General features: G+C 48.9%; 1 protein-coding gene across 1 annotated transcript in view; it reads left to right on the forward strand.

Moving 5' to 3' along the window:
- arhgef38 (Rho guanine nucleotide exchange factor 38) overlaps positions 1–27,055 on the forward strand; it is an 89,812-nt gene that overhangs the window by 41,454 nt on the left and 21,303 nt on the right. The window contains exons 2-10 of the mRNA XM_033020225.1: positions 4,726–4,913; positions 5,289–5,412; positions 7,807–7,954; positions 9,772–9,789; positions 10,911–11,110; positions 16,822–16,955; positions 17,455–17,559; positions 20,569–20,691; positions 23,761–24,099. Coding sequence (XP_032876116.1) covers positions 4,726–4,913; positions 5,289–5,412; positions 7,807–7,954; positions 9,772–9,789; positions 10,911–11,110; positions 16,822–16,955; positions 17,455–17,559; positions 20,569–20,691; positions 23,761–24,099 — 1,379 coding nt within the window. The remainder of the gene's footprint in view (positions 1–4,725; positions 4,914–5,288; positions 5,413–7,806; positions 7,955–9,771; positions 9,790–10,910; positions 11,111–16,821; positions 16,956–17,454; positions 17,560–20,568; positions 20,692–23,760; positions 24,100–27,055) is intronic.

Here is a 27,055-nt window from a genome sequence, read left to right on the forward strand (position 1 = left end):
AGTTGTGAGTGTGTGGAATTCTCTGCCTCAGAGAGCAGTGGAGGCTGGTTCTTTGGATGCTTTCAAGAGAGAGTTAGATAGAGCTCTTAGGGATAGTGGAGTTTAGGGATATGGGGAGAAGGCAGGAACGGGGTATTGATTGTGGATGATCAGCCATGATCACATTGAATGGCGGTGCTGGCTCGAAGGACATCTATTGTCTATTGTCTATACTTGGACAGGTAAATGGATCGGAAAGATTTAGAAGGATTTGAGACTAGCGCAGGCCAATGGGACTAACTTAGATGGCATCTTGGTCAACATGGACAAGTTGGGCTGAAGGGCCTGTTCCCGTGCTGTGTGACTGTGAGAGATTTGTCTGATAACATAGAAACAGAAAATAGGTGCCGGAGTAGGCCATTCGAGGCAGCACGCCATTCAATATGATAATGGCTGATCATCCAAATCAGTACCCCGTTCTTGCTTTTTCCCATATCCCTTGATTCCGTTAGCCCCAAGAGCTAAATCCAATTCTCTCTTGAAAACATCCAGTGATGTGCATGACACTGACACACAATGGTCATTCATTGAAGAATCTATGGGACTCAGGAGGATACTAGAGGAAACCCACACAGTCACAGGGAGAACGTGCATACTCCACACAGTCAGCACCCGAGATCAGGCTCTGCCTGATGGAGCCACACACGAAGGTGGCCATCAGGGGGAGGGCGACACTGGGCACGCTTTTACCCCCGATGCCTACTGATGTGCATTGTGGCCCGTCGCACCCGGTCCATCCTCGATCCCCAGATGAAGCGGAAGATGGCCTGGGTGTTCCCTGTGGCGTAGGAGGGGCGACGGGCCACACGTGCCAAGTACAGCAGCCCCGAGAGCACCTCGCAGCTGATGCGGCAGCAGCTCTACCCGCTGCGCCACTGTGCTTGTTTAATCCCACCCGTCCACATGGAAAAGGGACACGAGTACCTAACGCTGCCTCGGCAAGGCCAGCAGCATAATCAAGGACCAGTCACACCCTGGCCACTCCCTCTTCTCCCCTCTCCCATCAGGCAAGAGGTACAGAAGTGTGAAAATGCACACCTCCAGATTCATGGACAGTTTCTTCCCAGCTGTTATCAGGTAACTGAACCATCCTACCACCAACAAAGGAGTAGCCCTGACCTACTATCTACCTCATTGGAGATCCTCGGACTATCCTTGATCAGACTTTGCTGGCTTTACCTTGCGCAAAACAGTATTCCCTTATTATGTATCTGTACACTGTAAATGGCTCGATAGTAATCATGTATTGTCTTTCCGGTGACTGGTTAGCACGCAACGAAAGTTTTTCACTGTACCTCGGTACACGTGACAATAAACTAAACTGTAAACTGAAGGGAAGGGAGTGTTGTTGAGCTCGGTGTGAGGTTGTGTGTTGTCGATGATTATCCGCATTTATCTCGAACATGGACTGTGTTTACTGAGCTCCAACAAGATGCCCGAAGGTGTAATTCTTTCTTGGAAAATGCCTGTTAGCAGTCAATGCAAATGATGCTCAATAGAATCCTTGCTATTTCTAGGTAATGTCAATTAGAGGGTTTAATGGGAGTCCAGGAACAGTATGTCCTACAGACGTAAACACACCAACTCTTTAAACGTGAAGAGAAAGCTGCTCTGAAAAATGTATTTGACTGTGAGGTAGAAGTGCTGCAGCAACTCAGCAGATACTTATAGGAAAGATGTTTAAATTAGTTTAGAGATACAGCGCGGAAACAGGCCCTTTGGCCCACCGAGTCCACGCCGACCAGTGATCTCCCCCCGTACACGAGCACTATCCTACACACTAGGGACAATTTACACTTGTACCCACCTAATTGACCTACAAATCTGCACGTCTTTGGAGCGTGGGAGGAAACCGGAGCCCCCGGAGAAAGCCGGGAAAACGTGCAAACTCCATATGGACAGCACCCGTAGTCAGTATGGAACCCAGCTCCCCGGTGCTGTGAGGCAGCAACTCTACCGCTGTGCCCCTAGAATAGAATAGAATAGAATCTTTAATCTATCGTTGAACTAGAAAGAGTGAAGATAAGATTTACAAGATGTTGCCAGAAATCAGGAGCCTGAGCTATCAGGAGAGGTTGGGCAGGCTTGGACTCTATTCCTTGGAGTGCAGGAGGATGAGGGGAGATCTTATAAAGGAATAGACAGGATTAATGCATAGAGTATTTTATACAGGAGAGGGGAAATCAAGAACCAGAGGACATAAGTTTAATGTGAGATGGGGAAGATTTAATAGGCACCTGAGGGGCAACTATTTTTACACAGAGGATGCAGGGTGTATGGAACGAGCTGCCAGAGGAGGTAGTTGCGGCAGGTACTATCACAATGTTTAAGAGACATCTGGATAAGTACATGGATAGGATAGGTTCAGAAGGATATGATCCAAACCCAGGCAGGTGGGACTAGTGTAGATGGAGCATATTGGTCAGCATGGGCAAGATGGGCCGAAGGGCTTGTTTCCGTGCTCTATGACTATGGGTCAGGCGGCATCCCTGGAGAACGTGAGGGCAGCACGGTGGCGTAGCGGTACAGCGCCAGAGACCCGGGGTTCGATCCCGACTACTGGTGCTGTCTGTACGGAGTTTGTACGTTCTCCCCGCGACCTGCGTGGGTTTTCTCCGAGATCTTCGGTTTCCTCCCACACTCCAAAGACGTACAGGTTTGTAGGTTAATTGGCTCGGTACAAATGTAAATTGTCCCTGATGTGGTGTGTAGGATGGTGTTAATGTGCAGGGATCGCTGTTTGGAGCGGGCTCGGTGGGCCGAAGGGCCTGTTTCACGCTGTATCTCTAAACTAAACTCAACTATGCATCGATAAGTGACATTTTGGGTCAGGACCCTTCGTCAGACACGTGAATTCTCTTCTGCACCCTCTCTAGTGTAATGACGTGTTTGCTGTATATTAATCTAGTGAAGACTGTGACCATTGTCATGGTCTGACAAATATTTAAGTGTAGTTCACTGTTGGGAAGAAATACAACGGTTAACCCTGTTTAGGAAGGAACTGCAGATGCTGTTTTAAACCAAAGATAGACACCAAATGCTGGAGTAACTCAGCAGGACAGACTCTGGAGAGAAGGAATGGGTGACGTTTTGGGTCGAGACCCTTCTTCACCGGGTAACCCAGTTGTCTTGTATATGTTCCCTCTTTCCCAGAGCCACATTGAAGGTAGGATAACCTTGCAGTGCAGTCTGAGTGTTGAGGAATCGCAATCTAGAGAGACTGCTGTTTGCAGCACAGTATTATAGAGTGTAATAATGCGCTGAGTGAATAAGGCAAAAATTATTGGAGAGGCAGTAACTAAAGGATTGTCCCCACAAAATCCCTCGCAATCCAGAACCAGAGGACATAGGTTTTGAGAATTAGAGGATACAGGTTTAAGGTGAAGGGGGGAAAGATTCAATAGGAGCCTGAGGTAGGGTTGCCAACTTTCTCACTCCCAAATAAGGGACAATAGGTCAAAATACGGGACAGATTCCCAACGGCAATTCTCGGCCATGGCTGGGTGAATGATGAGTTGGCCCGGGTGCTGGACTGCACACAAAGCCCAGCCGGCGGGCCAGCTGAGGAGTTTTGGCCCGGGCCGCGTGACGTCGCGTGCAAAGTCCGGCACCCCATCCAACTCATGAACCGATGACAGGTGGTGTCGGCGGTAAGCGAAGGTCCGAAGGTCGGACAGCTGGCCGGGCTGCCGACCGACGGGGCATTGGGCGAGGAGCTGCTGCTGCACTCCATGGGCTGCACTACGTCGGGACGGGTGAGGCGGGGCCGGACGCGGCGCTTCGACCCGACAGTCCCCTCAACCCGAGTAGCAGCAGTCAAATATGGGACAAGGGCGATCCCGTACGGGACAAACCAATTTAGCCCAATATACGGCATGTCCCAGATAATAAAAGGGACAGTTGGCAACTCTAACCTGAGGGGTTACTTATTCACATAATGGTTGAGAAACATTTAGACAGGTACATGGATAGGATATGTTTAGAGGGATATGGGCCAGAAAGTGGGCAGGTGGGACTAGTATAGATGGGACATGTTGGTCGTTGTGGGCAAGTTGGGCCGAATGGCCTGTTTTCATGCGGTAAAGAAGATTGTGCAAAACACAAGACTTTGCTGCAAAAGATAATTTTCAGTACATTTGGCAATTGCACATTCTTTAACTCTTGACCGACGCTGAAGTGCCGATTGAACCCAGGTCTCTGGCGCTGTGAGGCAGTAGCTCAACCAGCATTGTGCAGCACTAACTGAGCAACTTAATTGTAGAAACAAGGAACTGCAGATGCTGGTTTATACGAAAGATGAACACAGAGTGCTGGAGTAACTCAGCGGGTCAGGCAGCATCCTTGGAGAAAAAGGATGGGTGATGTTTCAGTGTTGGGACCCTTCTCCACAGATGCTGCCTGACCCGCTGTGTTACTCCAGCATTCTATGTCCATGTTCTCCAGAGATGCTGCCTGACCCGCTGAGTTACTCCAGCACTCTGTGTCCATGTTCTCCAGAGATGCTGCCTGACCCGCTGAGTTACTCCAGCATTCTGTGTCTATGTATAACCTTGCCTAACTGCCTGGTGGGCAGAGGCACGAGGAATGTATGGTCTTCTGTTCTTCAGAGTGACCTCTTGATTGTTCTCCACTTTCTGACATTTCACCCTTTCTCTCCTCTATCCCCTTCGCTCACACCCCCTGCAGACAAGTTGACTCCCCACGCAATTCCTGAGGTGTCTGCAACCCCACCGCTCGACCCGAAGGAGCAGAGGGAACACTTGATGCGACGGAGGAGGAAAGTCATTGAAGAACTCGTGCAGACGGAGAAAGATCACTGCAAGGACCTGGAACTCTGCATCACCCAGGTGGTGCAGCCTCTACGGGAGAAACAGGTAAACGGAGGCATGAGGAACAGCAGCGGGTAGAGTTGCTGCCTCACTGCACCAGAGACCCGGGTTCCATCCTGACCACGGGTGCTGTTCGTACGGAGTTTGTACGTTCTCCCCGTGACCACGTGGGTTTTCTCCGGGTGCTCCGGTTTCCTCCCACACTCCAAAGACGTGCAGGTTTGTAGGTTAATTGGCTTCGGTAAAATTGTAAGTTGTCCTCGGGGGTGTAGGATAGAGCTAGTGTAAATGGCACGGGCTTGGTTCGCTAACCCTAATTACCTGTTTAAATGTCTATTAAATGTTGCTATTGTACCTGCCTCAGCTATGATGTGAAGAATCTATGTCAATTAATGCTGGTCTCTCCCTCTCTCTTTGCAGATAGAGAGTCTGGATGTGGATGGCTTGTTCAGTAACATCGAATCAGTCCATCAGATATCTTCAACATTGTCATCCATGCTGGAAGATGCAGTCACTGATGAGGGTCCAGAGACACAGATGATTGGTAATGGATATGTGCTTGCACACTTGATTAACAACACAAGACACAGAACAGTACAGCGTAGGAACAGGCCCTTCGGCCCACAATGTCCAGGCCAAACATACAGAGATAGAAATAATTTACTAGCTGAGTATGTAAGAACATACAAGGAATTTAGATAGAAGGTACAAGATAGTAGATACAAGCAGTTAGATAGAGCTCTAGGGACTAGTGGAATCAAGGGATATGGTTATTGATTGGGGACGATCAGCCATGATCACAATGAATGGCGGTGCTGGCTCGAAGGGCCGAATGGCCTCCTACTGCACCTATTTTTTATGTTTCTATGAATTTGATTTGCCATGCAGTCATAACAAAAAAGCAGCAGGACACACAACTACATACAAATGTACATGGACATCCACCACAGCGCACTGTGATGGAAGGCAATAACGTATTAGCTTCTTCCCTCCTTATTCTGCCGCGGTCGGGGCGATCAAAACTTCCGCAGCCGACGATCGAAGCTCCCGCGATCGGGGTGGTCGAAGTTCCTGTGGATGGAACACCCGAGGCCGGTCCCTAACTAGGGACCGCGAGTTCCACGATGTTAAGTCCGTGGCTCCCGCGGTAGGAGCTCCCGACATCGATCCCCAGCAAAGGGACCGTCAGCTCCTCGACGTTAGGCCGTAGCGCAGACGTAGGTACGATACGGAAAAAGTCCATCTTCGTCGAGGAAAGAGATTTTTAAAAGTTTCCCCACCCCCCCTCCCCCACCTAATACAAAACTAAAGATACACTAAAATATACATTTAACAACAGGCGAAAAACAACAAAAGAAGAAAAGGCGAAACAGACTGTTAGCGAGGCTGCCATCGTACGGCGCCACCTGGTGGTTAAGCATGATGTCAAGACCAACTCTCCTCTGCCTGCATGTGATATATATCCCTCCATTCCCTGCATGTCCAAGTGCCTATCAAACATTCTCTCAAACACCACTATCGTATCTGCATCCACCACCACCCCTGGTAATGCGTTCCAGGCCCTCACCACCCTCTGTATAGGCAAAATGTGAATGATTATGTGTAGGAAGGAACTGCAGATGCTGGCTTAATCCTAAAATAGACACAAAAAGCTGGAGTAACTCAGCGGGTTAGACAGCATCTCTGGAGAGAAGGAAAAGGTGACGATTCAGGTCGAGACCCTTCCTCACACTGGCCACATGACGGCTTACAGGCAGGCAGAGGATATCAGCTTAACTTAGAATATAGAATGCAGAACACAGAACAGTACAGCACAGGAACAGGCCCTTCAGCGCACAATATCTGTGCCATACATGATGCCAACCAACTCACCTCTGCTGGCACGTGATCCACATCCCTGCATTCCCTGCATACCCAAAAGTGTTTTAAGCACCACTATCGTATCTGCCTCCACCACCAGCCCTGGCAACACGTTCCAGGCACCCACCACCCTCTGTATAAAAAACACTTGCCCCGCACATCTCCTTTAAACATTGCCCCTCTCACCTTAGTTATATCTGGTGGTTGATATTTCTATCCTGGGAGAAAGGTTCTGACTGTCTACCCTATCTCTGCCTCTCATGGGTTTATGTCCTTATATATTGTCTCCTCTCAAACTACTGTGTTCTAATTGGCACGGTGGCGCAGCTGGTAGAGCTGCTGGCCTCACTGTGCCAGAGACCCATGTTCGATCCTGACCTCGGGTGCTGGAGTGTGGAGTTTGCACGTTCTCCCTGTGACTGTGTGGGTTTCCTCTTGGTGCTCCAGTTTCCTCCCACATCCCGAAGACGTGCGGTTTTGTAGGTTAATTGGCCCTCGTGTGTAGGCAGTGGGATAACAGGGAACTAGTGTGAACGAGTGATCGATGGTCGGCGTGGACTCAGTGGGCCGAAGGGCCTGTTTCCATGCTGTATCTCTGAACTAAAAACAGTCCAAGTCAGTCCAACTCCCCCTGGAGCTAATCCCCTCTAATCCAGGCATCATTCTGGTAAACCTCCTCTGCACCCTCTCCAAAGCCCTCACATCCTTTCTGTAATTGGGGCGACCAGAACTGCACGCAATACTCCAAATGCGGCCTAGCCATGGTCAATAGACAATAGGTGCAGTAGGCCATTCGGCCCTTCGAGCCAGCACCACCATTCAATGTGATCATGGCTGATCATCCACAATCAGTACCCCGTTCTTGCCTTCTCCCCATATCCCCTGACTTATCTTGATCTATCTTCAAGGGCACTATCTAGCTCTCTCTTGAAAGTATCCAGAGAACCGGCCTCCACCGCCCTCTGAGGCAGGGAATTCCACAGACTCACCACCCTCTGTGTGTAAAAGTGTCCTATAAAGCTGCATGATCACTTCCTGACTCTTGTAACCAATGCCTAATGTTACTTTCTTTTTACAGGGGAAATATTTTTGCAGATTAAAACTCCCTTGGAGGAAGTTTATAAAATCTATTGTTACCACCATGATGACACCAACAGTTTGCTGGAAATGTATGACAAAGATGAAGAAATCCAGCAGCATATAAGGACCCAGGTTGATGTTTTGAAGTAAGTGACCTGTTCGTTTATAGTTTAGTTCAGAGATACAGTGCAGAAAAAGGCCCTTTGGCCCATCGAGTCCGCACTGACCAGCGATCCCCGCACACTAACACTACCCGACACGCACACTAGGGACAATTTAAACATACACCAAGCCAATTAATCTACAAACCTGTATATCTTTGGAATGTGTTGTCCGTGTCTAAGTCAGCATCCTTCTCAGCTATGCGTCTGATGCCAATCTACAGGTGGCATGGTGGCGCAGCGGTAGAGTTGCTGCCTCACAGCGCCAGAGACCCGGGTTCCACCCTGACCACGGGTGCTGGCTGTACGGAGTTTCTACGTTCTCCCTGCGACCGCGTGGGTTTTCTCCGGGTGCTCTGGTTTCCTCCAACACTCCAAAGATGTACAGGTTTGTAGGTTAATTGGCTTTGGTACAATTGTAAATTGTCCTTTGTGTGTTTAGGATAGCATTAGTGTACGGGGATCGCTGGTGGGCGCAGACTCGGTGGGCTGAAGGCCCTGTTTCCATGCTGTATCTCTGAACTGAACTGAAATAAACTAAGTCCCAGTGCAGATCACAGTACTGCCTCTCCTGTACATTACTGCAGGGGTGCTGTTTTCTCAGAGGTGCTGACTTGCACTGTATCCACCTACTGGGAGTGAAGCCAGGAGATCTACTGCCACCAACTCAAGAGACATCTCCCAACATTGGCCATGCCTGTGCTTGACATTGATGTTTTAATTTACTTTGGTTCAGCTTTGGTTCAGCTTTAGTTCACTTTAGTTTAGCTTTCGTTCCGCTTTCGTTCCATATAGTAACCATATAACCATATAACAATTACAGCACGGAAACAGGCCATCTCGGCCCTACAAGTCCGTGCCGAACAATTATTTTCCCTTAGTCCCACCTGCCTGCACTCATACCATAATCCTCCATTCCCTTCTCATCCATATGCCTATCCAATTTATTTTTAAATGATACCAACGAACCTGCCTCCACCACTTCCACTGGAAGCTCATTCCACACCGCTACCACTCTCTGAGTAAAGAGGTTCCCCCTCATGTTACCCCTAAACTTCTGTCCCTTAATTCTGAAGTCATGTCCTCTTGTTTGAATCTTCCCTATTCTCAAAGGGAAAAGCTTGTCCACATCAACTCTGTCTATCCCTCTCATCATTTTAAAGACCTCTATCCGCATTAGTGCAGTTTATTATTGTCACATGTACAATGAACATCTTGTGTTTGTTGCGTGCTATCCAGTCAGCGGAAAGACAATACATGATTACAATCAAGCTGTCCACAGTGTAGAGATACAGGATAAAGGGAATAACATTTAGTGCAAGATAAAGTCCCATAAAGACTGATTAAACATAGTCCGAGGGACTCCAATGAGGTAGATGGGAGGTCAGGACTGCTCTCTAGTTGGTGGTAGGATGGTTCCATTGTTATTGTGTGGGGCAAGAGTTTACAGAGGGTGGTGGGTGCCTGGAGAATGTTGCCAGGGGTGGTGGTGGAGGCAGTGGTGGTGTTTTAGATAGGCACTTGGAAATGCGGGCAATGGATGGATATGGATCGCATGCATGCAGGCAGATGAGATTATTTTGGCATCGTGTTCAGCACGGACATTGTGGGCTGAAGGGCCTGTTCCTATACTGTTCTATGTATGCCAACGAATATACCCCATCTAGAGCAGTCCCATTTGCCTGCATTTGGCCCATATGCCTCAAACATCTACCTACCCATTAGAGACTGCAATCTGCAATGTAATATTTACAACTGATTTTGACTCTGTTTTAAATTTGCTCTATTTCTTTTTCACTTAGGAAAATATATCAGGAGCAGTAAGTATGCATTTTAATTTATAAAGAACTGATTTCTCTCTGAGTAAACTCCAATTAATGGCCGTCCTTATGTTGTCCGACCGCGTGGGTTTTCCCCGGGTGCTCCGGTTACCTCCCCCACTCCAAAGACGTGCGGGTTTGTCGGCTAATTGGCCCTCTGTAAATTGACCCTTGTGTGTAGCGAGTGGATGAGAAAGTGGTATAATATAGAACTCGTGTGAACGGGTGATCGATGGTCAGCATGGATTCGATGGGCCGAAGGGCCTACTTCCATGCTGTATCTTTCAATCAATCAAATCACCCGGTCGTCTCGATCGAGTCACGTGTTTCTCTTCTGGTTTCCTGTCAGTTCCTTGGTCCACCCATCTGCCAATCTAAACCACCCCTCACCTGTATCCACCTATCACTTGCCAGACTTTGTCTCAGCCTCACCACACTTTTCCAGATTTCACTGCCCAACCCCCCCCCCCCCCCTCACCTGCCCCCCTTCCCCGCCCCCACAATCAGTCTGAAGAAGGTCTACTCCTTAATTGTTGCCTATCCATGCCCCTCCTGTTATCACACCTTCCCTAGCCAACAGTGGGCCATTGTGGACCTTCCCGGGGTCATCTCTTGCCGGCCCTGATGTGATCTGGCCCTTTCTCTCCTCCAGTTCAAGGCGGAGGTTAGCATAATCTTCATTAGTGCGGGTGTCAGGGGTTATGGGGAGAAGGCAGGAGGATAGGGTTGAGAGGGAAAGATAGATCATCCGTGATTGAGTGTAGACTTGATGGGCCGAATGGCCCAATTCTGCTCCTGTGACTTACTAACATGAACCTATGAACATGTGGACTGTCAATTCGACTTGCAAATTAACTTTTTGGGAATCCTGCAGCAGCACTACCAAGTCCCTTTGCACCTCTGATTTCTGAACCCTCTCCCCATTTAGAAAATAGTCTACGCCTTTATTCCTTCTACCACCATGCATGACTCCACACACTATGTTCCGCTGTATTCCATGAGCCACCTCTCAGCCCACTCTCCTGACCTTTCCCCAGTCGTTCCGCAGAAGGTCCTTGTTTGGCGGAGGTGTTGCCTGCATTGTGTTGCCTCCGTGCTACTCCCCGTGCTTGTCTCTCTAGGGGGAAGTCGAGCCTGCTGGACATGGGCTCGCTGCTGATCAGGCCGGTGCAGCGGGTGATGAAGTACCCGCTGCTGCTGAGCGAGCTGTTCAAGTCCACGCCGGCGCTCCACGCTGACCACAAGCCCCTGGCAGAGGCCCTACAGGCCGTGGTACACATCAACACCAATATCAACGAGTTCAAACGCAGGAAAGACCTGGGTAAGGAGACTGTCTGCCACCCGCGGGGTGAATTGTGAGAGGAATTACAAAATCATGAGAGGAATAGATCGGGTAGATGCACAAAGTCTTTCACCCAGAGGAGAGGAATCGAGGACCAGAGGACATAGGTTCAAGGTGAAGGGGAAAAGATTGAATGGGAATCCGAGGGGTAACTTTTTCACACAAAGGGTGGTGGGTGCATGGAACAAGCTGCCAGAGAAGGTAGTTGATGCTTGGACGGTCCCATCATTTAGAAACAGTCGGACAGGTACATGGATAGGACAGGTTTGGAGGGATATGGACCAAACGCAGGCAGGTGGGAGGGACTGGGGCAGCTGGGACATTGTTGGTCAGTGTGGGCAAGTTGGGCCGAAGGGCCTGCTTCCACACTGTATCACTCTATGATTCTAATCTAGCTAATTCATTGCCACACGTGGCTGTGGAGACAATGGATATATTTATATTCTTGGTGAATTGGTTGATTAATTAATAATTAATAGATTCTTGATTAGGACGGGTGTCGGGGGTTATGGGGTGAAAGGCAGGATAATGATTCAATGGTCCTTTATTGCCACGTGTACTGAGGTACAGTGAGATTTGATTTGCCATACAGTCATACAAAACAGACAAGATACAAAATTACATAAAGATTAAACATAAACAGCCACGGCAGTGGCGTGTGAGAATCCCCAGGGCACACAGCACAAGAGGAGACCCACAGCCATCAGTTCAATGTCCGGGCCACACACACAGAATTGTACCGACCACTGTCTCTCTGCAGTCCCTGTCCGCCCGAACAGTCAGAAAGCCGTCCACACTCGCACTAGACTCCGGGATGTCCTCATGGAGCCATGTCCCCGCAAACCCCGAGATCACGGCACACCCGGCGCTCCCTCCGAGTCCCCACCAGCGCAGGCAGCACGTCCATCTTGTTTTTTTGGCCACCTCACATTCCCCACTGTGATGGAAGACAAATAACTTATACTTTCTATCCTCCTTTTCTCCCGTGGTCGTAGCAATCGAAACTTCCGCAGTCGGGGCGATCGAAGCCCCCGCAGTTGGCGATCAGAACCCCCGCATCGGGGCGATCGAAGCCCCTGCAGTTGGCGATCAGAACCCCCGCATCGGGGCGATCGAAGCCCCCGCAGTTGGCGATCAGAACCCCCGCATCGGTGCGATCGAAGCCCCCGCAGTTGACGATCAGAGCCCCCGCATCGGGGCGATCGAAGCCCCCGCAGTTGGCGATCAGAACCCCCGCATCGGGGCGATCAGAACCCCCGCATCGGGGCGATCAGAACCCCCGCATCGGGGCGATCGAAGCCCCCGCAGTTGGCGATCAGAACCCCCGCATCGGGGCGATCAGAACCCCCGCATCGGGGCGATCAGAACCCCCGCATCGGGGCGATCGAAGCCCCCGCAGTTGGCGATCAGAACCCCCGCATCGGGGCGATCGAAGCCCCCGCAGTTGGCGATCAGAGCCCCCGCATCGGGGCGATCGAAGCCCCCGCATTTGAATGATATCTTTATTTCGAACGATTAAAAAAAAAAAAAGAAGAAAAGAAAAGATGAAAATGAATAAATAAAAGGAAAATTATATATATACATATATATATACATAAATACATACACACATACATGTACATATATACATACATACATATACACATATATACACATACACATACACATATACATAACATATATGTACATACATAAATTAAAAAATCAAAAGCCAATTTCAACATAATACACATTAGACTCGTTCGAAAAGGGATAGGAAGAAGCCTATGCTTGTCAAGTCCTACCCCCATTCTTCACCATTAACAAATGCAAAATTCAATAAAATAAACTAAACAGACAATTCAAATAAAACTACTCCAATCAAGCTATTAAGAAAAAAAGAACAAAAAAAGAAAAGAACAAAAAGAACAAGCACCATTAACATCTGTGAGATTTACATTCTCCTTCCTCATTACTGTACTTTTCAAAGATATATCTTTTGTACATTTTTTTAAATTGCATTATATTCATACTTTGTTTAATCGTTTCGTCAAGACCATTCCACAAAACCACCCCACAAATGGAAATACGCATACTTTTTAAATTGGTCCAAGCATAATGCTGTTTCAAGTTTAGTTTCCCTCTAAAGTTATAACCCCCCTCTCTGCCTTTGAACAGTTTTTGTATGTTTACAGGCAGCAGTTTTTTTTTTGCTTTATAAATTATTTGTGCAGTCTTAAATTCTACCAAATCCTTAATCTTTAAGGTGTGTAATTTTAAATACAGTATATTGGTGTTCATGATAACCTACATTGTTTATTATACGAATAGCTCTTTTTTGTAGTGTGCTTAGTGATTGTAAGGTGGTTTTGTAGGTGTTGCCCCATACTTCCACACAGTAATTTAAATACGGTAACACAAGTGAGCTGTACAGAATATACAGTGCTCTCTCATTCAAAACATGCCTTGCTTTCCCCATCACTCCAATACTCCGTGCTACTTTTGCTCTCACATGTTTTATATAGGGTTTCCAGCAGATTTTATGATCAAGAATCACACCCAGAAATTTATTTTCATACACTCTTTCTATTTCAACATTATTTATCATTACTTTTACTTGTGTATTTATTTTGCGTTTTCCAAACAGCATAAGTTTGGTTTTGTTTAAATTTAATGATAATTTATTCAAATCAAACCATGTTTTTAGTTTACTCATTTCTGCTGTGACCACCTCCAAAAAGCTGCTGCAAATTGTCCCCATCACAGAAAATATTAGTGTCATCTGCAAATAACACTATTTCAAGAGGTTTGACACCCTACATATATCATTAATATAGAAAATAAATAATTTGGGGCCCAAAACCGACCCCTGTGGGACTCCACAAGTTATTTCTAAGCATGTTGATTTACAGTCCCCTATTTGCACAAACTGATGTCTTTTACTTATGTAGCTTCTCATCCACTCTAGTACAACCCCTCTGATTCCATACTTTTCCAGTTTTTTGATTAGCAAATGATGATCAATTGTATCAAATGCTTTTTTCAAATCTATAAATACACCCACTGCATATTTCTTGTTATCTATAGAACTGGTAATGTCTTCAATTAACTCCATTAATGCCATGGATGTCGATCTGTTTGACCTGAATCCATATTGACTATCAACTAGCAATTCGTGCTTCTCGATAAAGTTATCTAATCTACTTACATACAGTTTTTCTAATATTTTTGAGAACTGAGAGAGTAACGACACCGGCCTGTAATTTGGAAATTGATTTCTGTCTCCAGCTTTGTGTAGTGGGATGACTTTGGCAGTTTTCATTTTACATGGAAATACACCAGTTTTGAAAGATAAATTGCAAATATAAGTTAAGGGTTTTACAATTACACCAATGACTACCTTGATTAAAGCCATATCAATGTCATTCCAGTTGGCGATCAGAACCCCCGCATCGGGGCGATCGAAGCCCCCACAGTTGACAATCAGAACCCCCGCATCGGGGCGATCGAAGCCCCCGCAGTTGGCGATCAGAACCCCCGCATCGGGGCGATCGAAGCCCCCGCAGTTGGCGATCAGAGCCCCCGCATCGGGGCGATCGAGGCTCCTGCGGTTGCAGGTCCCGCAGTCGATCCCTAACAAAGGGATGTTAGGCCACAGTGCAGACGGAGATACGATACGGAGAAAGTCGCATCTCCGTCGAGGGAAGAGATAAAAAAGGTTTCCCCCAACATAATACAAAAGCTGAAGATACGCTAAACATACAATTAAAAACAGACTAAAAACAACAAAAGAAGAAATGGTCGAGACAGGCTGTTGGCGAGGCTGCCACCTATGGCGCCACCTGGTGGATATTCCCCACTGGGTGGTTTGATGGGGTTGAGAGTGAAAGAGAGATCAGCTATAATTGAATGGCGTAGTTGACTTGATGGGCCGAATGGCCTGATTCTGCTCCTATCATTTATGGACGTCTGCACAGTGGACATACCAGAGACTGCAGATCCAGTCGTACAGGCCCTTCAGCCCAACTCCTCCATGCCGACCAAGATACCCCATCTAAGCTCATTTGCTCATATCCCTCTAAACCTGTCCTAGACACGTGCCTGTCCAAATGTCTTTTAAATGCTGTTATAGTCCCTGCCTCGTTCCATACACCCACCAAAAAGTTGCCCCTCGGGTTTCTATTAAATCTTTCTCCTCTCACCTTAAAGCTATGTCATCTGGTTCTTAATTCTCCTACTCTGGGTAAAAGAGTAAGGGACACGCACACACACACACTCCACACACACACACACACACACACACACACACACACACACACTCATACACACGCACACATACGCACACACACGCACACACACGCGCACACACACACACTCCACACACTCATACACACACTACACACACACGCACACGCACGCACACACACGCATGCACACACACTCACACTCACTCACACTCACACTCCACACACACACTGTCTGTCCATTCCCTCCACAGACACTGTGTGAGCTGTGGGTCCCAGCTCTGAGTGTGAGCTGTGGGTCCCAGCGCTGTGTGTGAGCTGTGGGTCCCAGCTCTGTGTGTGAGCTGTGGGTCCCAGCGCTGTGTGTGAGCTGTGGGTCCCAGCGCTGTGTGTGAGCTGTGGGTCCCAGCGCTGTGTGTGAGCTGTGGGTCCCAGCGCTGTGTGTGAGCTGTGGGTCCCAGCGCTGTGTGTGAGCTGTGGGTCCCAGCGCTGTGTGTGAGCTGTGGGTCCCAGCACTGTGTGTGAGCTGTGGGTCCCAGCACTGTGTGTGAGCTGTGGGTCCCAGCGCTGTGTGTGAGCTGTGGGTCCCAGCGCTGTGTGTGAGCTGTGGGTCCCAGCGCTGTGTGTGAGCTGTGGGTCCCAGCGCTGTGTGTGAGCTGTGGGTCCCAGCGCTGTGTGTGAGCTGTGGGTCCCAGCTCTGTGTGTGAGCTGTGGGTCCCAGCACTGTGTGTGAGCTGTGGGTCCCAGCGCTGTGTGTGAGCTGTGGGTCCCAGCTCTGTGTGTGAGCTGTAGGTCCCAGCTCTGTGTGTGAGCTGTGGGTCCCAGCACTGTGTGTGAGCTGTGGGTCCCAGCGCTGTGTGTGAGCTGTGGGTCCCAGCTCTGTGTGTGAGCTGTGGGTCCCAGCTCTGTGTGTGAGCTGTGGGTCCCAGCGCTGTGTGTGAGCTGTGGGTCCCAGCTCTGTGTGTGAGCTGTGGGTCCCAGCACTGTGTGTGAGCTGTGGGTCCCAGCACTGTGTGTGAGCTGTGGGTCCCAGCGCTGTGTGTGAGCTGTGGGTCCCAGCGCTGTGTGTGAGCTGTGGGTCCCAGCGCTGTGTGTGAGCTGTGGGTCCCAGCGCTGTGTGTGAGCTGTGGGTCCCAGCTCTGTGTGTGAGCTGTGGGTCCCAGCACTGTGAGTGAGCTGTGGGTCCCAGCACTGTGAGTGAGCTGTGGGTCCCAGCACTGTGAGTGAGCTGTGGGTCCCAGCGCTGTGTGTGAGCTGTGGGTCCCAGCTCTGTGTGTGAGCTGTGGGTCCCAGCTCTGTGTGTGAGCTGTGGGTCCCAGTACTGTGTGTGAGCTGTGGGTCCCAGCGCTGTGTGTGAGCTGTGGGTCCCAGCACTGTGAGTGAGCTGTGGGTCCCAGCTTCTGCAGTCTCTAGTGTCTCCACGTTAAACCTCTCTGCTGACGGGTTCTTTCCGCCTGTGTTCCTCAGTGATGAAGTACAAGAAGAGTGACGAGGAGGAGTCTCTCAGGGACAAGCTGTCCAGGGTCAACATCCGCTCCATCAGGAAGAAGTCTAACCGCGTCACCAGTCACCTGAAGATCCTCACTGGAGGAGAGCTGCAGGTAACAGCACCCTGTACCCACACCATGATACATGGGCCCACATCTTCCCCATATACACCCCCCCCCCCACTCTCCCCCACTATCCGCCACTCCACCCCACTACCCCTCCCACTACCCTCCCACCCCTCTCACTCCCCCCCATTCCCCCTCACCACTCTCCCGCCCCCACCCACCCCACCCACCCTCCCATTCTCCTCCCCGCCCCCCCCCCCCCCCCACTCTCCTCCCCCCGCGAGGATGTCTGGGGTGAGACTGGTCCTCGATTATGCTACTGGCCTTGCTGAGGCAGCGTGAGGTGTAGACCAAACTTGCTTAGATGGGGCACCTTGGCTGGTGTGGGCAACTCTGTTTGAATCTATGGTTCCATGAATCTGAAGAAGAATCCCGACCCAATACGTCATCTGTCCTCTCCCTCTGCAGATGCTGACTGACCCGCTCAATTCCTCCAGCACTTTGTGTGTGTTTTTTTCTCTCTCGCTTAAATTCTCCTTGGTTTCAGGTCAAAGATGAGACGTTCGACCGAGAGGAGAAAACGTTTCGAAACTTGGAGAAGGCGGTGAGACTTTGTGCCAAGAACACGTCTTCCTACCTGCAGAACATCCAGGTGTGTGTTGGTGCAGACTCCAATCTCATCTGGTCTTTCACCACCTACTAGCCACGTTCTGTCTTTAGCCAGAGGGTGGTGAATCTGTGGAATTCATTGCCGCAGACGGCTGTGGAGGCCGTCGGTGGATGTTTTTAAGGCAGAGATAGATAGTTTCTTGATTAGTGCGGATATCAGAGATTATGGGGAGAAGATTAAATTAGATTAGATTAGATTCAACTTTATTGTCATTGCACAAATACGAGTACAGGTACAACGAAATGCAGTTTAGCGTCTAATCAGTGCAAAGTAGTAAAATTACTGGTTAAAACAATATGTACAATGTGGATGAATTGAACTAGTACATAGGCAAATAAATATATACAGATAAAAGGGTATAAAAGATAGCTAGCGTCGGGCCTGTGAGTTCAGCAGGGTAATGGTATTTTGTAAGAAGCTGTTCCTCATCCTGCTTGTGCGAGACCTAAGGCTCCTGTACCGCCTCCCTGATGGGAGGAGGGCAAATAGTCCATGGCAGGAGGTAGGAGAATGGGATTGAGAGGGAGAGATAGATCGGCCACGATTGAATGGCGGAGTGGACAATGAAAGGCCTGTTCTGTGCTGTGCTCTTCTATGCTCCGTATCACTGCTTTTTCATCAGGATTGGACAATCTGGAAGATTTAATCGTTTAAAAGCAAGGAATTTACGAGGATGTTGTCAGGCCTAGAGGGTGTGAGCTGTAAAGAGAAGTTGAGTAGGCTAGGCCTCTATTCCTTGGAGCTCAGGAGGATGAGGGGTGGCGTCCAGTTGGGTATGGCTGCCCTGCCTGCAGCTGACTGTCTTTTCGCATCTTTTTATTTTTAGTATGTTAAACAGTGTTTTGTTTATGGAGGAATAGTCTTTTTATGTGGGGGATTCGGGGGGGGGGGAGGGGGGGGAGGAGGAAACTGCTTTTCCTAGTCCCTACCTGGGCGGAGAGGCGGCTTTCCTCCGAACAGCATCTTCGACCCGTCCTCGCTGCCTACCATCGGGTCTGGAGCGGATTTTCCTGACGGGACCGGCCAGAACCACGGCTATCGGCGGCGGCTATCGTAGCTGAAGCGCTATCGCAGAGCGAAGCGGGCAATGCTTTGCCTGGGTCACCACGCTGGAGCTCCGGAATGCTGAGACCGCCGATGAAACATCGCGATGCTGCGGAGCGATCAGCCGCGGGCGGCAGCGCTGACTTTAACATCGGGTGCCTGGGATCTTTCGCTGAGATCACCAGTGGTGGAGCTCCGACCGGCGTGGCCTGTCGGCTTCGGAAGCCGCGGTCTCCGATAAGGAAGCGGCCGTTCCAGGTATCCCAGGCCGCTGAGAGGGTTCTCCCAACGCCGGAGCACCATCACCCGGCGAGAAGGGCCTGAACATCGGGCCCCGTAGCGGCAACAGCAGAGGCCTCAATAGGCCTGACTATGGGTGGACAAGGGGATGGGGACTGGACTTTGTGCCTTCCCACACAGTGGGAACCATTGCAGGGGGATGTTTTTATGTTTTATGTTAAATTTCTTTATAATGTTATGTTGTATTCTTATTAATGTGCTTCAATGGCAACTTGAATTTCACAACACCAATTGGTGTATGTGGCAATAAATGAACCTTTGAACCTTTGAAGAAAGTAAGTTTATTGGCCAAGTATTCACATACAAGGAATTTGCCTTGGTGCTCCACCCACAAGTAACAACATGACCCTACAGTGACAGTTATGAATGACTCAGAAAACACTAAACATTAATAATAATAAGATATTAATGATAAAACACCATTGATCAAGCATGTGAACCAACAAAATACCAGATCAAAGGGTGACTACAGATTTTTGGCTGTTGAGTAGAGCAACTACTCGTGGATAAAAATAGTTTTTATGTCTGGCTGTGGCATCTTTGACAGTCCGGTGTCACCTTCCAGAGGGAAGTGATTCAAAGAGTTTGTGGCCAGGGTGAGAGGGATCAGAGATGATCTTGCCCGCTCGCTTTTTGGCCCTTGCAGTGTACAGTTCATCAATGGATGGAAGGTTGCAGCCAATAACCTTCTCTGCTGATCGGATGATTTGCTGCAGCATCCAGGCGTCGTGCTTGGTGGCTGAGCCAAACCAGACCATGATGGAGAAGGTGAGAACAGAATCTACGATGGCCTTGTAGAATTGGACCATCATTGCCTGTGGTAGATTGTGTTTCCTCAGCTGCCGCAGGAAGTACATCCTCTGTTGTGCCTTTTTGACTGTGGAGTCGATGGTAGCCCCCCACTTAAGGTCCTTGGAGATGATGAAAGAATGGGTCGACTGGGCTTATATTCACTGCAATTTAGATGAGAGGGGATCTTATAGAAACATATAAAATCTTTAAAGGTTTGGACAGGCTAGATGCAGGAAAAATGTTCCCGTTGTTGGGGGAGCCTAGAACCAGGGGTCACAGTTTAAGAATAAGGTGTAGACTATTTAGGACTGAGATGAGGAAACATTTTTCCACCCAGAGAGTTGTGAATCTGTGGAATTCTCTGCCACAGAAGGCAATGGAGGCCAATTCACTGGATGCTTTCAAGAGACAGTTAGCTTTAGCTCTTAGGGCTAAAGGAATCAAGAGATATGGGGGGAAAAAGCAGGAATAAGGTACTGATTTTAGATGATCAGCTATGATCGTATAGAATGGCGGTGCTGGCGCGAAGGGCCGAATGGCCTACTCCTGCACCTATTTTTCTGTTTCCATGCTTCTTGTGGTCTTGGTGGAACTGTTCTCAAACCAAGCTGTGATGCATCCTGATAAAATGCTTTCTCCGGCGCATCTGTAGATGTTGGTGAGAGTTGTTGAGGACAAGCCTACAGGCAGCATATCTGGAGATGGGTCCTGACCTGAAACGTCACCGACCCATGTCCTACACAGATGCTGCCTGCAGAGCCAGCACTTTGTAAACCAGCATCTGCAGTTCCTCCATTCCATCTCATTTGTGTTTCTCAGTCACTGTTTGACCATTTGCTTCTTGTTCTTCCTCAGGAAGGGATGCTGTTGGCTGCTCAGAATGTCCATGGACTTCAGAGAACTTTCCAAGATCCCGACCAGACCAACGGCAACTCTCTACGGGAACTCAAAAACTATCTCAATTCTGTTGAAAGTTTTGTAAGTACTCTGCTCATTATTATTACTTACTTACTTATTTATTATGCCTCCTGGCATGTAGGGCAGCAATGAAGGTCCTCCACTCGGTAGTGTTGATTCCTTCAGTTGCTGTTTCTGTAACATATTTGTTTTACGAGACAGGGTTGTTAGACCTGTGCGCAACCTCCAACCTGGAGGACCAGTGGATCGCTCTTCGTCTCGCCTCTACCCTTCGACATGTCCAGCATGGGAGACCCTAACAGGAGACAAATCTCCCGCTGGCATAGCTCTAGGGGTCACTGAGACACACAAGCTCCCCGACCACGACAAGGTTGCAATCCAACGGGGAGACTAATTGTTATAATCCCCATGAAATACGGGCCCAAGGTCTTAAGGTTTCAAGGTCAGTTTATTGTCACATGTACCAGTTAAGGTCCAGTGAAATTTGAGTTACCATACAGCCATACTAAGTGAAAAGCAACAAGACACACAGTTAATACTAAGCATACTAAGCACATAAAAGTTAACATAAACATCCACCACAGTGGATTCCACATTCCTCACTGTGATGGAAAGCAATAAAGTTCAAACTTCGTCCTCATGTTCTCCTGCGGTCGGGACAGTCAAACCATCCTCAGTCGGGGCGATCAAAGCCCCCCGCAGCCAACTATCGAAGCCCCCGTCAGGGTGATCGAAACTCCCACGTCGGGGCGGTTTTTGATTTGATTTGATTCAATTTATTGTCATTGCACTTTTCAGTGCAACGAAATGGTTTAGCCTGCAGTCATAACATAGAATAAATAACAAACACTCAACACAGTTTAAAGTCCCAAGGTTGAGGAGCGGTATGGAGCTCCCGAGTCGGCCTCTTCTTACCAGAGGCTTCACGATGTTAAAGTCCACAGGCCTGTGATGTTAAAGTCCCGCAGACTCCCGCGGCTTGGAGCGCTGACAGTCTCCAGGAAAGGCCACCAACTCCACGATGTTAGGCCGCAGTGCGGACGGAGATACGATACGGAAAAAATCGCATCTCCGTCGTAAGCGATTTTTTAAAAAGGTTCCCCAAACCCCCCCCCCATCACCCCCCACATAAAACAAACCGAGGAACACTAAAACATACTTTTAACACATTCTAAAAATACCAAAAAAGGAGAAAGGACAGACAGACTGTTAGCGAGGCAGCCACCCGGTAAATCATGGAAATCGGCCCTACGGCCCAACCTAGTCAGCACTGACCATCAATCACCTGTTTGCACTAGTTCCATGTTATCAATTCAGTTCACTTTAGTTCAGTTTAGTTTATTGTCGCATGTACCCAGGTACAGTGAAAAGCTTTAGTTGCGTGCTAACCAGTCAGCGGAAAGACAATACATGATTACAATCGAGCCATTTACAGTGTACAGATACATGATAAGGGAGTAATGTTCAGTGCAAGGTAAAACCGGTAAAGTCCGATCACAGTGAAAGTAAGAAATGATGTCGTAGGGGTAGAGGTTTAAGGGTGTGGAGCGATTGTAATATGTGATTGTAGATCTGCTTCTGTGGCTAGCACGCAGATGGTCGCCTGGGTTGGGCGTCATCTTGGAAGATCCCTTTGCTTCTGAGTCTGTAGGACCATGGAACATAGATCGGTACAGCACAGGAACTGGAGATACAAAGGTCTCAGGGGTGAAGCAGGGACAGCCCAAGAGCGGAGTAGGGAATTGTCAACGGTTTGGCTGGAGACCCTGCATCAAGACTGGGAGTCGAGATCACAATCATAAGACATTAGAGACAATAGGTGCAGGAGTAGGCCATTTGGCCCTTCGAGCCAGCACCACCATTCACTGTGATCATGGCTGATCATCCACAATCAGTACCCCGTTCCTGCCTTCTCCCCTTATCCCCTGATCTTTAAGAGCTCTATCTAGCTCTCTCTTGAAAGCCTCCAGGGAACCTCCCTCTGAGGCAGAGAATTCCACAGACTCACAACTCTCTGTGTGAAAATGTTTTTCCTCATTTCCATTCTAAATGGCTTACCCCTTATTCTTAAACTGTGGCCCCTGGTTCTGGACTCCCCCAACATCGGGAACTATCTCCCCCAACATTGGCCTCTAGCGTGTCCAAACCCTTAATAATGTTATATGTTTCAATAAGATCCCCTCTCATCCTTCTAAACTCCAGAGTATACAAGCTCAGCCGCTCCATTCTCTCAGCATATGATAGTCCCGCCATCCCGGGAATTAACCTTGTGAACCTATGCTGCACTCCCTCAATAGCAAGAATGTCCTTCCTCAAATTAGGGTACCAAAACTGCACACCATACTCCAGGTGTGGTCTCACTAGGACCCTGAACAACTGCAGAAGGACCTCTTTGCTCCTCAGTGACTGATGAACAAGGAGCAGAATTAGGCCATTTGGACCATCGGGTCGCCCAAAATGCCCCATCTTTACTCGTCCCACCTGCTGTGTTTGCCCTGTACTCATTTGAACTTTGCCCCTCACTTTAATGCTGCGCCCTCTAGTCTTTGACATTTCTGACCTGGTGATAGAAGTTCCAACACAGGGTCCAGTTACAGGATAAAGGGAATAACGTTTAGTGCAAGGTAAAGTCCGATTAAAGATAGTCCGAGAGTCTCCAATGAGGTAGATGGGAGGTCAGGACTGCTCTAGTTGGTGATAGGATGGTTCAGTTGCCTGATAACAGCTGGGAAGAAACTGTCCCTGAATCTGGAGGTGTGCGTTTTCACACTTCTATACCTCGTGCCTGATGGGAGAGGGGAGAAGAGTGAGTGAGACTGGTCCTAGTTTATGCTGGCGGCCTTGCCGAGGCAGCGTGCAGTGTAAATGGAGTTAATGGAAGGGAGGTTGGTTTGTGTGGTGGTATGGGCTACGTCCACAACTCTCTGCAATTTCTTCCGGGTCTTGGATGGAGCTGTTCCCAAACCAAGCTGTGATGCATCCCGATAAAATGCTTTGTAAGGTGCATGTGTAGAAGTTGGTGAGAGTTGTTGCGGACATGCCGAACTTCCTACACCTTCTGAGGAAGTAGAGGCATTGGTGTGCTTTCCCTGTGTCTAACCCCTTGCTGATGTTTGCCTTTGCTGACAGAGAGAGCGTCTGGAGAGAGTGGTCGTGTCACCCCTCGCAACCCTGCAGGTCCTCTTTGCCGCCCCCCAGAAGCTGATCCAGAAACGCTACGACAAGCTCCTGGACCACGTGGGCGGCTTGAGGCAGTCGGAGAGCATGCGGGACAGGCGGGCGGCGGAGCAGCTGAACCAGGCCCGGCGCGACTACCAGGCCCTGAACGGCCAGCTGGTGGAGGAGCTGCAGACCTTTAACAGGGCGGCCAGGCAGATCCTGCTCAACTGTATCTGCTGCTTCATGGCCATCTTCCATGACCTCATGGGCTCCGCGCTGCAGGCATCTCCGGCCCTCACTAACACCCTGGTACGTTGACACCACGGGGAGGGGCTGGGACCGCACCTCCACACTTTATCTTTCAGACATAGATGCGGGTCATAGAAACATAGAAGACAGACCCAAAATGCTGGAGTAACTCAGTGGCTCAGGCAGCATCTCTGGAGAACATGGACACAGTGTGCTGGAGTAACTCAGTGGCTCAGGCAGCATCTGTGGAGAACATGGACACAGAGTGCTGGAGTAACTCAGCGGGTCAGGCAGCATCTCTGGAGGATATGGACACAGAGTGCTGGAGTAACTCAGCGGGTCAGGCAGCATCTCTGGAGAAAAAGGATGGATGACGTTTTCGGGTTGGGACCCTTGTTCTGACTGAAAGTAGGTAGAGGGGAGGTGAGGAGCTGGAGGGGTGAAAAGACCAGGACCAATCAGGGCCAACAACAGATGATCTCAGGCAGGGTGGTCTCCTGGTAGGCCCATTGCTGGCTAAGGAAGATGTGTTCTCATGCGGGATACAATGAGGAGAACCATGGATCTGGTTCAACAACTAGGCAGCATCTCTGGAAAGAAGGAATGGGCAACGTTTTGGGTCGAGACCCTTTCTCAGACTGATGTCAGGGGAGTGGGCGGGACAGAGATAGATTGTAGTCGGAGACAGTAAGACTGGTGGGAGAACTGGGAAGGGGGAAGTGATGGAGAGAGGGGGAAAGGAAGGACTATCTGAAGTTAGAGAAGTCAATGTTCATACCGCTGGGGTGTAAGTTGCTCAAGCGAAATATGAGGTTCTGTTACTCCAATTTGCACTGGGCCTCACTCTGACAATGGAGGAGGCCCAGGACAGAAAGGTCAGATTGGGAATAGGAGGGGGAGTTGAAACATAGAAAATAGGTGCAGGGGGAGGCGATTCGGCCCTTCGAGCCATCACTGCCATTCAATATGCTCATGGCTGATCATCCAAAATCAGTGCCCCGTTCTTGCCTTCTCCCCATATCCCTTGATTCTGTTAGCCCTAAGAGTTACTGTATATCCAACTCTCACTTGAAAACATCCAGTGATTGGATCCAGAGGTCAGGAGTTAAAGCAAGGAACTGCAGATGCTGGCTTACACAACAGGACACTAAATGCTGGAGTAACTCAACAGGATGGCAGGTAACCATCTGCCTAACCACACCCACCTCCCTCCCCAAATTGCTAGTGGTCACCTATTGCTTAGTAATAAGGTGGGGGGAGATTTATTAGGAACCTGACGGGTAATGATTTACACAAAAGGTGGTGGGTGTATGGAACGAGCTGCCGGAGGAGATAGTTGAGGCAGGGACTATAACAACATTTAACAGACACTTGCTCAGGTACAGGGATAGGACAGGTTTAGAGGGATATGGGCCAAACACAGGCAGGTGGGACTAGTGTAGATGGGGCATGTTGGTCGGCCAAAGGGCCTGTTCCCGTACTGTATGGCTCTATGACCTATGATCCAATGATTTATGATCCAAACAAGGAACTGCAGATGCCAGTTAATACACAAAAGGACACAAAGTGCTGGAGTAACTCAGCAGGACAGGTAGCATCTCTGGAGAACTCGGATAGGCGACGGTTTGGGTCGGGATCTTTCTTCCAATAAGGGGTGATCTTATGGGTCGGGTGATAGATAGGGTAAATGCTAATTGGGTAGGATGACATCAAGCTGGAAAGGCCGCAGAGAAGATTTACAAGGATGTTGCCAGGATTTGAGAGGCTGAACTCTAGGGAGAGGTTGGACAGGCTAGGACTTTATTCCATCGAGTGGAGGAGGCAGATGGGTGATCTTATAGAGGTGTACAAAATCATAAGGGGAATAGTTGGAGTCTTTGACCCAGACAAGGGGAATCGAGAATCAGAGGGCTAGGGTTTAAAGTGAGAGGGGTAAGATTCTTTTTTACCCAGGGGGTGGTGGTTGTATGGATAGTATTTTAGAACGTAGAACAGTATCACAAGAACAGGCCCCTCAGCCCACAATGTCCTTGTCGAACATAATACCAAGATAAACTAATCTCTGCATGATCCATAAGCCTCCATTCCCTGCACATCCATGTGTCTATCTAAAAGCCTCTTAAAAGCCAGTATGATTTTGTGCTTCCACCACCACCCCCGACTTTGATCCTGATCTTGGGTGCTGTCTGTGTGGAGTTTGTACGTTCCCCCTGTGACTCCGGGTGCTCCGGTCTCCTCCCACATCCCAAAGACGTGCGGGTTTGTAGGTTAATTGGCTTCTGTAAATTGCCCCCTAGTGTGTCGGGAGTGGATGAGAAAGTGGGATAACATAGAACTAATGCGAACGGATGTCCGATGGTCAGCGTGGACTCGATGGGCTGAAGGGCCTGTTTCCGTGCTGTAACTCTATGAATGAAACTAAATGGAAAAAAGTAGAATCATGGAACTACAGATTCTAGTTTACAAAAAAAAACACAAAGTGCTGGAGTAACTTAAGCAGGTCTGGCAGCATCTCTGGAGAACATGGATAGGTGATGCTCAAAATGAAATTTTGCGTGACCCGCTGAGTTACTCCAGCACTCTGTGTCCATGTTCTCCAGAGATGCTGCCTGACCCGCTGAGTTACTCCAGCAGGTCACTGCGAATGGCGTGCGCAGCCTAAAGTTGTAGGTCAATTTTTCTATTTAATCTATTTGTTTGTGCACGTCGGGTCGATTGCATTAGTCGAAACAGGGTAGAGCATGTGAAGGTTGCAATCTCCCACCCCGATGGAAGATTGAACTTAATGGAAGAAACTCAATGCCATCTTTGCTCAATGCTATCTGCTGCTCTCTCACTAGGTGGCAGTACTGGCCTTATCTCTGTCCCAAATTGCCTGGGCTGTTGTAATTGTAATTTGATGTCATGTCGAGAGTGTTTCATGGCCATGTGTACTGACAATGGCAAATGAAATACTTACTTTCAGCAGCTTAACAGGCCCATAAACGCAATAGACACAGATGAATATATAATAAGC

Source organism: Amblyraja radiata, chromosome 1 (genome assembly GCF_010909765.2).
Source record: "Amblyraja radiata isolate CabotCenter1 chromosome 1, sAmbRad1.1.pri, whole genome shotgun sequence".
Taxonomy (NCBI): Eukaryota; Metazoa; Chordata; class Chondrichthyes; order Rajiformes; family Rajidae; genus Amblyraja; species Amblyraja radiata.